The sequence below is a fragment of the Eubalaena glacialis genome, chromosome 1, assembly GCF_028564815.1.
Source record: "Eubalaena glacialis isolate mEubGla1 chromosome 1, mEubGla1.1.hap2.+ XY, whole genome shotgun sequence".
NCBI lineage: Eukaryota > Metazoa > Chordata > Mammalia > Artiodactyla > Balaenidae > Eubalaena > Eubalaena glacialis.
This window is the reverse complement of record NC_083716.1, coordinates 240,305,699-240,318,454: the sequence shown is the minus strand read 5'-3', so window position 1 is coordinate 240,318,454 and position 12,756 is coordinate 240,305,699. Positions and strand designations below refer to the sequence as shown.

The 12,756-nt window shown below is 59.5% G+C and overlaps 1 protein-coding gene across 3 annotated transcripts in view; it reads left to right on the top strand.

The window, feature by feature from the left end:
- Positions 1-10,726, top strand: part of HDLBP (high density lipoprotein binding protein) — a 67,956-nt gene extending 57,230 nt beyond the window's left edge. For all 3 annotated transcript variants that reach the window (XM_061189356.1, XM_061189347.1, XM_061189338.1), the window contains 11 exons: positions 1,989-2,210; positions 2,308-2,526; positions 3,022-3,160; positions 4,869-5,023; positions 5,801-5,905; positions 6,156-6,290; positions 7,402-7,545; positions 9,132-9,317; positions 9,788-9,904; positions 10,019-10,147; positions 10,260-10,726. In XM_061189356.1, the coding sequence (XP_061045339.1) occupies positions 1,989-2,210; positions 2,308-2,526; positions 3,022-3,160; positions 4,869-5,023; positions 5,801-5,905; positions 6,156-6,290; positions 7,402-7,545; positions 9,132-9,317; positions 9,788-9,904; positions 10,019-10,147; positions 10,260-10,346 (1,638 nt within the window). In that variant the 3' untranslated portion in view covers positions 10,347-10,726. The remainder of the gene's footprint in view (positions 1-1,988; positions 2,211-2,307; positions 2,527-3,021; positions 3,161-4,868; positions 5,024-5,800; positions 5,906-6,155; positions 6,291-7,401; positions 7,546-9,131; positions 9,318-9,787; positions 9,905-10,018; positions 10,148-10,259) is intronic.
- The last annotated feature ends 2,030 nt before the right edge of the window (positions 10,727-12,756 follow it).

Here is a 12,756-nt window from a genome sequence, read left to right as displayed (position 1 = left end):
CTCAGATGCCTACATATTCAGTGTAGAAAATGTGCTGTTAGGCTTGTTATTTGGGGCTTTTTCCCTCAAGTATGATTTACGTACAGTAAATCTTAGTGTATAGCTCTGAGTTTCGACAAGCATATGTTCATGTGACCGCCACTCAAATACAAACCTTTTGACTGTCACCTCCCAAGGTTCTCCGTTGACTCAGTCGCCTTTGTCCCTTTGTTAAAACCCAGGTGCCCCTCTGTTTGTGGACTTGGCTCCTTTTCAGCAGCACCGCAGGTGGATGCCAGCTTTATGGGACGTCTCGGGAGTCCTTCAGCTTTGTGCTTTTTAGAATTGCTCTGGCTATTCTAGACCCTTTGCCTTTCCATGTGCATTTTGGAGCCAGCTTGTCGATTTCTAGAGGGAAGTCCTGCTTGGATTTTGATTGGGGTCATGTTGAATCTGAAGGTCAAGGCAGGGAGAATTGTTGTCTCGGCAGGTTTGAATCTTCCGGTCCACATCGATTCAGTTTGTAAACTCTCTGAGTTTTCATTGGTGTTTTGTCGTTTTTAGCATGAAGGTCTTGTTCACGTTTTGTTCGGTTTGTATCTGTTTTGTTTTTAGTGGCATCGTAAATGGTACTTCTTTATACAATTGGCACTTCAATTTCCAGTTACTGTCGCACGTAGAAGCATGTTTGATTTTTGCATATTGGCCTTGTTTTATGCATCTGGTCTACAGCTCATTTATCAGAGACAGTACCTTTTTTTGTGGATTCTTGTGAGTTTTATAGGTGAAACCCACCATCTGTGAACGTGCAGTTCTTTCTTTCTTTCTGACCCGTACCGCCTGTGTGTCTTGTTCACTACGTTGCTTGGGCCTCCCACGTGCCGTTCAGTAGCCATGGTGAGCGGAGAGCCTCGCCTGGCTGTGGACTCGGGGAAGCCCTCGCTCCCTCACCGTGCGGTGTGAGGTGTGCTGTGGGTCTTTGGCAGTTGCTCTTTATCCAGCTGAGGAAGTTCCCTTCTGTTCCGAGTGTGCTGAGAGTTTTTATCAGGAACGGGTGTATTGTAGGATCTGTTGACATGATCACGTGGTTTTTCTTTTTTTAGTGTAAATATTAGATTGATTTGGTGTTTAACCAACTTTGGCGTTTCTGGGGTGAACCCCACCTGGTTTTGATGCATCATCCTGTATCATGTTGCTGGGCTGGGCTCAGCTAACTCGTTAGCTTTCGTAGAATGCTGCTATTTGTGAGTGTCTGTCTGAAAAGTTGAGGATTCTCAGTGGTGGTCTGTGAAACCGGCAATTAAAGATAACAGAATTCGGTTGTTCACCGTTTAGCTTGGGGGCCAGGTTTCATGACAAGAGAAAGGAGAGTGCGTGCCCGGCGTGGGCTTGTCCGCCTGGGGTGTGTCCCCCTCACGCTCTCCTGACGCCTCTGCCAGAGGAACCGGCATCTCAGCGAGCTCGCGGGCCAGGGCCTTTCGTGGTATCAGATGCGGGCCTTGGTTGGCTTGGCCGTCTCCGAGCTGGAGGTTGCAGCTGGTGGTGCGTAGGTCACCTGGAGCCCTAGGGAGTGAGGGCTGGACAGGGCGCCGTCCACTGGCGTTGGGAGCAGTGTGGGTGCCCGGGCCTGGGAGAGGCTCCCGACGTGCCATGGGCTTCCTGTTGTGCGGGTGCAGTCCCCCCAGCCCATGCCCCCTTTGCAGATGGAGATAGAGAGCAGCTTGCAGAAGCTTGGTCACTGCTGGTCAGTGGCAGGCCTGGGGCTCTAGGCTGAGTGCTGTCCCCACCTTGGTGTCTCTGATCATGGAGGGGAGGAAATGCGAGTACCATGTTGTCCGGGTGTCTGTCCGCGTGCTTGCTGAGGTTTGAGTAGCCGCCTTTGGAGGGACGTCGGTGACACTGTGAGGAGAACTCCCCCTCACAGCGCCATCCCCTAGGCCCTCTTAGTCACCTGCTCCAGGGCCCAGGCAGGTGGCTCAGGCCAACAAATGTGGGGTTGGTTTCTGCAGCAAACCAAGAGTTTCACTGTCGACATCCGCGCCAAGCCAGAGTATCACAAGTTCCTCATCGGCAAAGGGGGCGGCAAAATCCGCAAGGTGCGTGACAGCACCGGAGCCCGCGTCATCTTCCCGACGGCTGAGGACAAGGATCAGGACCTGATCACCATCATAGGGAAGGAGGACGCCGTCAGGGAGGCTCAGAAGGAGCTGGAGGCCCTGATCCAGAACCTGGTGAGGCCCGGTGGGAGCTGGGCCCTGACCGTGGGTCCCGGGACCCCGGCGCAGTCAGCGGGGCGCTTCACACTGCACCCTTCTCTCAACGCCGCAGGACAACGTGGTTGAAGACTACATGCTGGTGGACCCTAAGCACCACCGTCACTTCGTCATCCGGAGAGGCCAGGTCCTGCGGGAGATCGCTGAGGAGTACGGCGGGGTGATGGTTAGCTTCCCGCGCTCCGGCACGCAGAGCGACAAAGTCACCCTCAAGGGGGCCAAGGACTGCGTGGAGGCGGCCAAGAAGCGCATCCAGGAGATCATCGAGGACCTGGTGGGCGCCCGGGAGGCTCGGCAGGGTTCCGGGCCCCAAGGCGGGTGGGCATCGCACAAGGACCGGCCCCCCCAAGGGGAGAGGTCCCCTGAAAACGGGGGGGGGGGTTTCTGAAGCAGCCTTTAGAACCTCGCCCTCCTCGTGGATCAGCCCGGCCTCCGGACGTCCTCTGGCCGTTGTGGCCACGCTTGCGGGATGGCACCTAACGGCACCTCCTGCGGTGCGGCGGGGGAGGGCCCTCCTTTGTCTGCAGAGCACTGGGATGTTGTTACGTTCCAGTCCTGGGTGGTAGCCGCGTCAGTGCACTTTTGTACCGTGGTCTTTTTGGGAAACGCTTCAGAAAGAGGCCTCCCCTTTGGCCCTGCCCTGCGCCACAGGCTGTCCATATGCTGGGAAGTGGCTATAGGGGGACGGAAACGAAAGCGGTGGATGTGAATTTGACCTTAAACAACTAACCTTTGCCGTTTTTTTTCTTTTTGCTCTGTCTCCCCACAGGAAGCCCAGGTGACCATAGAATGCGCCATACCCCAGAAATTCCATCGATCGGTCATGGGCCCCAAAGGTTCCAAAATCCAACAGATTACTCGGGACTATAACGTTCAAATTAAATTCCCAGACAGAGAAGAGAACCCAGGTGAGTCCCTGCGGTGAGCCCTGTGCTGAGTGGGAAGCGGAGGTGGGGGGGGGGGGGTGTGTGTGTGTGTGTGGTCCCGGCCTGGGGGAGGTGGTGGCGGGCGGCTGTTGGGTGTCCTGGTGAAGCTCCTCCCTTCCTGGGGCTCCTGCGCGGGTGCACTGCCGGTACGGTCGGCTGTCCTGGGGGCTTCCAGAGGTTCAGGGTCACTCCCTGGTTTCTCAGAGGTGGGCTGTGTTAGTTGCTCCAGGGTGATGAGGTGCCCTTCAAATGTCCTAGAGGTTCACAGCTGCTGGTGACCAGGCCAGGGGAGAGCAAAGCACCTGCAGCCTCCTGTGCAGTGGGGAGCCCCGAGTGCAGGCCTGCCGCTTTGCCCGGGCCCTCTGCGTGCCACGTGTGCTGGGCTCCGTCCCCGGCAGCACCTCCTCCCCGTCGCCAGCACCCCTCTCATGAGGCAGCCACTGACCCGCCGGAGGGCACCGTCTGAATGGCTGGCTGCCCTTATGGGATGGCCCTTCGGCTCCAAGTGTCCTTCCTGCCTGTCACCTGGTTGTGCTTGTGTCCCCGGGGACGGGGCAGGGCGGGGCGATCGGTGGTCAGGGAGGTGACCTGCGGGACACGGATCTAGCTGGTGTCTCAGACCCAACTTTGTAAATCCCGTGTCCTCCTTGCTTGCCCATCTCCTCCCTGTTGACCCATCGGGTCTGGTGGCAACCCTGTGGCCTGCAGGGTGCACTCCCAGCGCTCTGTCCTCTGCGGAGCTTGTCATGGCTGTTGAAGCGCCTAGTTTCCTGAGAAGATGGACTCTTTTGAGTAGAAACGAGTTAAATCGTATTTGTCACATTTATGTTTCACACTTGAATGTTTACTTCCTAGTTTTGAAACTTCACATTAAAGAAAAATTACACAGGACGGTGTAAAGATACATCCAGATTCACTCCCCTCACTTACACACAGGCACGCTTGTTTTTTCTGAGTTATTTAAGTGTAATCTTGAGAGCCACCCTTTACCTGTAGTGGCCTCTTCATAAGGATGAGGGCATTCTCCTCTGTCACTGGGGATGACCGTGGCGCGTTCACCAGAGTCAGAAGATGCAGTGTCACGTGATGCTGCTGCCTGGTTCGTTGCCCACATGCAGGTTCTGCTGATCTTAAGAGCGTCCTGCCGAGCCCACGCCTTTCCCCAGCTCAGCCCAGGGTCATGATTGCTGTAGGCAGTCGTGTCTGTGTGCTTATTCGCCCCTGGGTTCTGTCTTGCTCCATGAATGTCGTGTTGTTTATTTCGGTCACGCCCAGATCCTAGAGTGGTCAGGGGAGCCGCGCCGGCCGGCTCCCGTGCCCCAGCGCTCTTGGATTTATTTGCTGGCTTCCTGGCACGAGAAGCTGGCCCCTCCCCAGTCATCTTCTCCAGCCCCTCCTGGCTGCCTCCGCCCAGCACGGGTCGCTTGGGTTGTCATGACCGTCCGGGCACCGGTCTCCTTCCCTCTTGGGCGCAGTGGGCCCTGCTCCGCGCCCCTCCCGCAGGTCTGTCTCCTCCCCCAGCCAGACAACGTCCTCCCGGAGTCAGGCGGGACTCTTCCCTCCCCACCAGCACCCCGTAGGCGCTGGGCCAGTGTGTGGGTCTGGACAGAGGCGAGCGTCCTGCGGTGGCCCGTAGGACGGCCTGGGCCTGGGCGCTCGGCAGCTTGAGCTGCCCCTTCCCTGTCCCTAGTGCACAGTGTGGAGCCTGCTGTCCAGGAGAACGGTGACGACGCGGGGGAGGGGAGGGATGGCAAGGAGGCCGAGCCCGGCTCCCCCAGGAGGTGCGACATCATCGTCATCTCCGGCCGGAAGGAGAAGTGCGAGGCCGCCAAGGAAGCCCTTGAGGTGCGTTCAGAACCCCACCACCACCCCCGCATCCCTGGGGGCACATCAGCAGGCACCAGAGTGGGGGCGGGGGGGGGAGCGGGTCTCGTCACTTGAGCCCGAGGCCCCAGGCACCTCGGCTCGCCCTGCGGGAGGTGCTGGACTACTGGGTCACAGCCCAGGAGCGGGGCTGCAGGCCCGGGGCCAAGGACGGGCGCGGAGCTGGCGGGGCTCGGACTCCCCCTCCGCGACGTGCAGCTGCCGGGGCCTGTCTCGGGCTCACGAGGATGAGTCCTTGCTGAGCGCCACCTCAGTGGACAGGACAGGTCAAGTGGGGCAAGCAGCTTGCCGAGGTCAAGGGCACGGTTGGGGCCGCAGTCGGGACAGTGGAGTCGGTGTCCCATCGCTCTGACCCACTCTAGGGTCTCAGCGAGGCTGGGATCAGGGCGAGCCTCTGTGTGAGCCCCACTCCCCTCCTCCGTGGGCCCCAGATGCCTCTTTCCCTGGAGTTGTGCTGCTTTGCTTCTGCAAGGGGCTGCTGTGTTGAGCATAGGCCCGGGTCTGTTTGCTCTGCCAGCGTTGACCTGAAGACTGCATTCCACGTCCTTTTTCCGTGTCCTCTGTTGAGTCAAAGGTCTGGGCGGCATTCTCAGTCCAGGTGGAACGGTACAGAAGGTTCGAGAAAGCAGTCTGATTGTCACAGGGCTCTTCCCCTGTGCTCCGTGAAGACCTGTTGCTGAGCCCACAGGGTCTCTCTGCTCCTCGCTCTCAGGCCTAACCTCAACCCCTGCCCTGCAGGCGCTGGTTCCCGTCACCATTGAAGTGGAGGTGCCCTTTGACCTTCACCGGTACATCATCGGGCAGAAGGGAAGCGGGATCCGCAAGATGATGGACGAGTTTGAGGTACAGCTGTTGGCGGGTCCTTTCCCTGGAGACCAGGTGTCGGCAGGGGGCGGTGCTCCCCAGGTCGGGAGGTCAGCCCTCGGAGTGGGGCTTCACGTCTCACCCGCCTTGTCCCGAGCCTGCAGTTGTGCCCCTGGCCAAAGGGACAAGTGGGTAGCTGATCACGGCTCCCAAACTCCCCGCTGGTGGGGACCAGATAGACACGTGTCTGTCCTGCATGTGCATCAGGCTTGTCCCCGTCTCCACACAGGTGAATATTCACGTCCCGGCACCTGAACTGCAGTCTGACATCATCGCCATCACGGGCCTGGCTGCGAATTTGGACCGGGCCAAGGCTGGGCTGCTGGAGCGGGTGAAGGAGCTGCAGGCAGAGCAAGAGGACCGGGTGAGGGCCGGGCGGGGCCGCGTGGGCCAGGGAGGATCGCCCGGGGGGCCCAGACCTTCCAGCTCCCGGCTGCCCCTCAGCCAGTGAAGTCAGGTGGCAGCGGGAGAGCCAGGTGACCCCCCATGCAGCGAGCTTTCATCAGAGGCAATGTTGGGGCCGTGGCCCTTTCTTCCTGACGTAACGGCGGCAAAGGTGGGCTTCCACGTTAATTAGCTGTTTCTTAAGTAAATCTGAAGACATTTGCCGACCTTACGGGGAAGGTTCAGCTGGGGAGGCCTGGGAGCCATTGCTAGGAAAGACCCCCTCGCCCCCCAACGTGTGACTGTGGTCCCAGGCGGCTCCCACTGACGCCCTCGGTGCGGTTTCCCTGCCGTTGGGTGGACATGAGAAGCCGCTTCGCCTCTCTGGGGGGCTGGCGTTTGGAGGATTACATGAGTGACGCACGCAGGAGCGGGTGTTCGGGAAACTTGAAGCCCCATTACATTTTATGTGGGGGTAACGGACTCCTTGCTGAGGGGAACCTTCCTGGCGTCTGGTGATGGGGCAGGGCCCGTGAACCTCACGAGTCTGTGGTCCCCGCTTCTCAGCCTCAGCACAGGCTTTGGGGGCCCTTCTCTGCCTAGGGCTTTGCCTGAGCCTCTGCCTGTGGACATCCCTTAGCGCTTTTCTTCCCTTTTGTGGGTTTTTTGTTTGTTTTGTTTGTTTGGTTTTGGTTTTTGGGGGTTTTTTGCCTGTTTTCGTACCCGTACCCCAAAGACCCAGAACTTTTTTATACTTACTCATCAGGCGTCTGTTTCGCAAGTTAGGGTAGTAGAGCCCAGGGCTTGCTGCGTGCTGCGCCAGGCCTGTCGGCTACCGGCACGCAGCTTTCCCTCTTCTCTGAAGGACCTGTGCTCGTGGTTGTGGAGTGGTCAGGTCCTCGGGTTCTCATTACTAGCTGATGGCGGAAGGGGCGCAGCGGCTAGCGGGAAAGCCGTGTCTCGTTCTTGTTGCAGAGGTGACGACAGATCCCTTCCAGGTTGAGGATGGAAGGGGCGCGTGGGCGCGCGATGCTGAGGGCCAAGGCAGACGTGCCCCCCCTCCCCCTCACTCTCCCTTGTCTCATCTGCAGGCTTTAAGGAGTTTTAAGCTGAGTGTCACTGTAGACCCCAAATATCACCCCAAAATCATTGGGAGGAAGGGGGCAGTGATCACCCAAATCCGCTTGGAGCACGACGTGAACATCCAGTTTCCTGATAAGGATGATGGGAACCAGGTAAGGAGGACCGCTTGAGTCAGACGCCACGGTGGAGCGCTTCAGGGGCAGAGGGGCTCTCGCTGGTCTGTGTCCTGACTTGGGGACAGTGACCACGCAGATTTAGGACGTATCCAGAGGGGCGGTGAGAGCAGCAGGTCTCCAAGGAGCTGATTTGGGCTTGGGGTCTGGGCCCGTGTTGGCCCAGGCCAGCGCATGAGGCTTCTCTGTCATGGTTCTGTCGCCCTGTGGGCTTGGGGCACTTTTCCCGTGCCCACCTGGCCCTCTGCCCGCTGCACTCAGAGGGCAGTGGAAGGCGGCCCCTCCCCCGGGCATCGCCCCCAGGCCGTCACACACCCCTGCCTGCCCCCTCCCTCGCCCTTTCTGCCCCTCAGGCTCAGCCTCTGGGAGGTGACCTGGGCCCTCCTGCCCCCCGCCCTGCCTTCCTCTCCTCCCAGCCTCTTACTGCTCTGGAGTCAGCCCCCGGCCTCCTCACTGACCCTGACCCTGACCCTCCCCCTCCCCAGGTGCATCCTGGGCAGTGCCATTTTTTCGCCTCTGTATTTCTAAGTGGTGTTCATAAAACTACTGTTCTTCTTCATTTGTGACTTTTTAAAATTATCTTGACCTTGAGAATTTAGCTCCAACTCCTCGCCTTCACTACCTTTTATTTCCGCCAACTTTTCCACCTAATCATCAATTTTTTAGTCACTGTTTAGTGTTTAGATTATTTCGGTTAATATTCCATGAGCCAAGTGGGGTTGAGTGGTCATGTGTCGCATTCATGGCTTTTTCCTGTGAGGCTTATGCTGCGTTTGCAGTCTGTTCAGTGCTGTTGTGTACTTGGCGGACGATGGGCCTGCTGGCTGGTGGGAGTCTGGGCTCTGCTGGGCTGGGTTCTGGGTGGAGCCCGCCGCCCACTGTCTGCATTTGCTTCTTCGGGACCGGAGGCACCTGGCCGCGGCCCTGGTGCGTCCTGGCGTTTCTCTTGTCTCTCTCCTGGCGTGGGTCACCGAGTTTCTGCTCTTCTGTTTTGTGTCCAGGTGTTCGTTCTTGTCATGTCGTGTTCTTCAGTGTGGGTGTAGTGTTTTTCCCTGTCCTGAGGAATATGGCTTTAGGTTGTACTTTGTAGTTTCCTTCTCTCTGCCTTGAGTTACCCATTTGCTCTGCTCATCTTTACGGCTCTGGTGTCTCACCTGCTGGTTTGAGGGGCAGGGGTGCCGGCCACGGTTGTCTGCACCTTGTCTCCAGGTCGGTCTGTCTGTCCAGCGGAGACGCCTCCAGTGGAGGTCACCCACCCCCGTGCCCTCAGCTGCCAGCGTCCCCTCGGCTTTGTGGCCCAGTGCCCTTCCTCCTCGTCAACGACTGTCTTTTTGGTGGAGTGTGTGCGGGGGGCGGGAGAACACAGGTACTGTTAACCTGCTGTTTTAGGCGCTCTCCCTTCTGAGCTGGTTGGGTTTCCCCTTAAGGTGAGGTCTTCCTCACCCAGACCCGCTGAGCGCCTGCCCCTCTTCTCACCTCCCCACAGAGCTGCGCCCCGCTGGGTCGGTGCTCGCAGTCAGGCATCCCTGGGTGCCCCCTCTTCTGACCGGATTCTCCTTTCTCAGCCCCAGGACCAAATTACCATCACAGGGTACGAGAAGAACACAGAAGCTGCCCGGGATGCCATATTGAAAATTGTGGGTGAACTTGAACAGATGGTTTCTGAGGATGTCCCGCTAGACCACCGTGTTCACGCCCGCATCATCGGTGCCCGTGGCAAAGCCATCCGCAAAATCATGGATGAATTCAAGGTGAGTTCCCGACCTGATCGTGAAGGGCGTTGAGCCCTAAAAGCAGAGCAGGGGGGATCGGCTGGGTGCTCCCTGCACCATCGAGCCACTTCTTTCCCCGCGAGCCAGTTGAGGGGGCAGCGGGGACCACCTGGGGCTTCACCTCTTCCTGCCTGGGTCGCTGACCACACTCGGGATCCGGACTGGGAGACTTCTGAGGCTCAGGTGCCCGTCCCTAAGGTAGAGGTCGCGTGGGGTCACAGCTGTGTGTAGTTGACCCTGTCGGCGGTGCCCTGCATGGCCTGCGGAAGGTGGCAGCCCCGTGGTGGCCGATGGCTCTGCCTCTGCGAGGGCACATGCGGCTCTGAACACCAGGTGCCCCGCAGGGCCCCGGTCCTCCCGAGGGGGATCTTCACTAGAAATGGACCGTTCCCGGCCGTACACGACAGGTCCCTCAGAGCCATCTCAGCTGCCGTGTGTGCTCCTTCCAGGTGGACATTCGCTTCCCACAGAGTGGGGCCCCCGACCCCAACTGCGTGACCGTGACGGGACTCCCGGAGAACGTGGAGGAAGCCATCGACCACATCCTCAACCTAGAGGAGGAATACGTGAGTCCAGGCTGGGCAGCAGGCCTGGGGCGGGGCCGGGTGGGCGCCTCGCGGGTGCGGGGGGTGCCCGTCGGCATCCCTGCTGCGAGCCGACGCCCCCACCTGTGCCCGCAGCTGGCCGACGTGGTGGACAGCGAGGCGCTGCAGCTGTACGTGAAGCCCGCCCCCCACGAGGAGTCCAGGGCGCCGTCCAAGGGCTTCGTGGTGCGCGACGCCCCCTGGACCGCCAGCAGCAGCGAGAAGGTGAGGCTCCGCCGCCCAGGCCCTGCGCGCGCGCCTCGGCGGCCATTCCAGACGCTGCTGGGGGGCGGGGGGCGGCCTCGTCACTGAAGCCGAGCCCCCTCGCCCCCCACAGGCTCCCGACATGAGCAGCTCTGAGGAGTTTCCCAGCTTTGGGGCTCAGGTGGCCCCCAAGACCCTCCCGTGGGGCCCCAAACGATAATGATGAAAGAGCAGAAGCCTCTCCAGCCTGCTGACCCGAACCCGCCACGCGATGGTGCGTCCCAACCTGACCCAGCGGCTGGGCCCTCCGAAAATCGTCGATGCTCCCCTTCCCCGAGGTCTCACAGCGAAGCCGGCGCCCCGCGCTGTGTGGCCCGGCCCCGGGCCTGTTGGCACCCAGCCTGGCGCGGGCCCTGCTCCCAGCCTTTGCTCTGGGCGGCTCTCCACTGTCGTGAACACTAAGGAGGTCACGGGACGGTGTCACCCAGCACGTCGGTGAGGCTCTGGCCTCCGCCAGGAGAGCACCACAGGTGCAGCCGAGTCTCCTTCCTGTGTCATGACCTCAGGAAATAAATTTCCTTGACTTTATAAAAGCCAAAATGTTTGCCCTCTTCCTTTCCCACCTCCCTCTCTCTCTCGTGCCTGTCGTCCAGATGCTCCTCCTGTAGAACGCGCTCCGCCTTCTTCCAGCTGCCAAAAAGCCCACTTACCCAGACCACAGGGCAGGTCGGGAGGCCCCGTGTGCACACTGGGCGCCCGCAGACCCAGAGGAGAGCCCAGTGGAGCCAGAGGGATCAGGAAGGCAGGAAGGAGACGCGGTTCTTGGAGGGCCCTGGCTTTCCCCGTGTCACGTCGGGGTCTCTGCCCCGGACCACACGGGTGCAGGCCCCGAGTCTGGTGAGCCTGGTGAGTGCGGGGCCTGAGGAACGCCAGGCGGAGAGGAGGGGGCTGGCCGGGGAGGTGGAGATCACCCACTCCTGCTCCGCGGAGGCCCCGCCCTTTTCACACTGGCTGACTTGTTTTTACACCACCTTCCGCTCCCTCGCACCCACCCCTCCCCAGATGCCCCCTGTTGAGTTGCCTCTTTCTACCTCAGAGCTGGTATGGGGTGTCCCGAGCTTCGGGCTGTGTTTGCTGCGGCCTTGGGGGCTGGAAGCCGAGTGCCCGGCTCAAGGCCGTGCTGTCCCTCACCCACTGGGTCGGTGGCCAGTGGGCCCGTCCAGCGGGGAGCACACGGGCCACCCCCCCAGGTGGCTGCTGATGCATGCTCGAAAGGCAGGCCTCCTGGCCTTGGGGTAGAGAGAGGCTGCCGCTCGGCCGGGACCAGAGGCCCCGGTGCTGCTGGCGGCCTCTTTGTCAAGTATGTGGTAGGTCAGTCCCGCGGTTGGACCCCAGGCCTTGGCGGGTCAGGGTGCCCCGGCCCCAGCCGGCTTGGTGAAGGTCCACCCTGAAGAGGGAAAGGTGGGGCCCCGTCTCCACGGAGGCGACGGGCCACTCTGAGTTGTCTTGTCCCAGATGCTGGGCTTCCTAGAGGAGCTGCCTTGTGCCCTGGGGACAGTCGTCTCTGCTCTGACCACCTTCTCCCCACCCCCAGAGTTTTCCTCTCAATTTATTAACTGGAGCTCGGCCACCTTCTGACTCTTCGGTTCCGGAGTAGACCCCGAGTCTAACTGCGGTCGCCTCTGCAAGTGCCCACTAGCTCCGGCGGCCTTAAGTGTGCCCACTCAGAGGCGTGAGCAGCTGGGAGAGGAAAGGAGGAGCGTTTGCTCCTGCCCAGCAGGCTGCGTGACCCCGGAGGAGGTGGAGTTGATTGCAGTAGGGAGACAGGAGGAAAGGCCCCGCCTCTGGGAGCCTCGCAGGGGAAGGGCCGGCCCCTCCTCTCCTTTTGCATGAGTTAGGAGCCTTTCCCACTGCCCCCCCTCCGCCCCCGGGAGTCTGCCCGCACCTCCCCCTCCCTGTCTTTCCTACAGCATCCAGCCCTGCCCTCCCCAGAGGTAAATTTTTAATTCTCACAACAGATTTTTGCACATGTGCATTTACTGCTAAACGTCATAGATGCAAACTCCCCTTTCCTAAGCTATGTTTGGGGTCTCGCTCGCTTTGTTTTTGGCTGTTGTTAAAGGGGATGAGATGACTGTGCCCAGGCCTCCGATGCTGCGGGGAGAGCCTGGCGGGAATGGGCGCGTGTGTCCGTCTCCTCCTTGTTGAATGTCTTCCATATCATATGTGTCCATGGCTACCATCCATCCCTTGGCCTTAACTTTAAAATTTGGAGATTATATGCAAACATGTGTAAAGGCTCATGAATATGGACGACACTGGAATTTTATAAATTCTAAAATAAAACCCGAAACCAGATATAGTGTGCTGGGACTCATTTTATCACGTCCCGTGTGTGCTCAGTCTGTTTTTTTTAAATAGTGGATTTTTTTTTTTTAATTTATTTTATTTTTGGCTGCATTGGGTCATCGTTGCTGCGCGCGGGCTTTCTCTAGTTGCGGCTTCTAGCTGGGCGGTGGTGCAGTGCATCAAAGCGCTTTAAAAATCATGTGCCCTTTTTGACACTGCTGTGCACTTTGAGGAACATCTCCTAAGGAAATCGAAGGTGGGCACAGTGTCTCCGGGCCGCC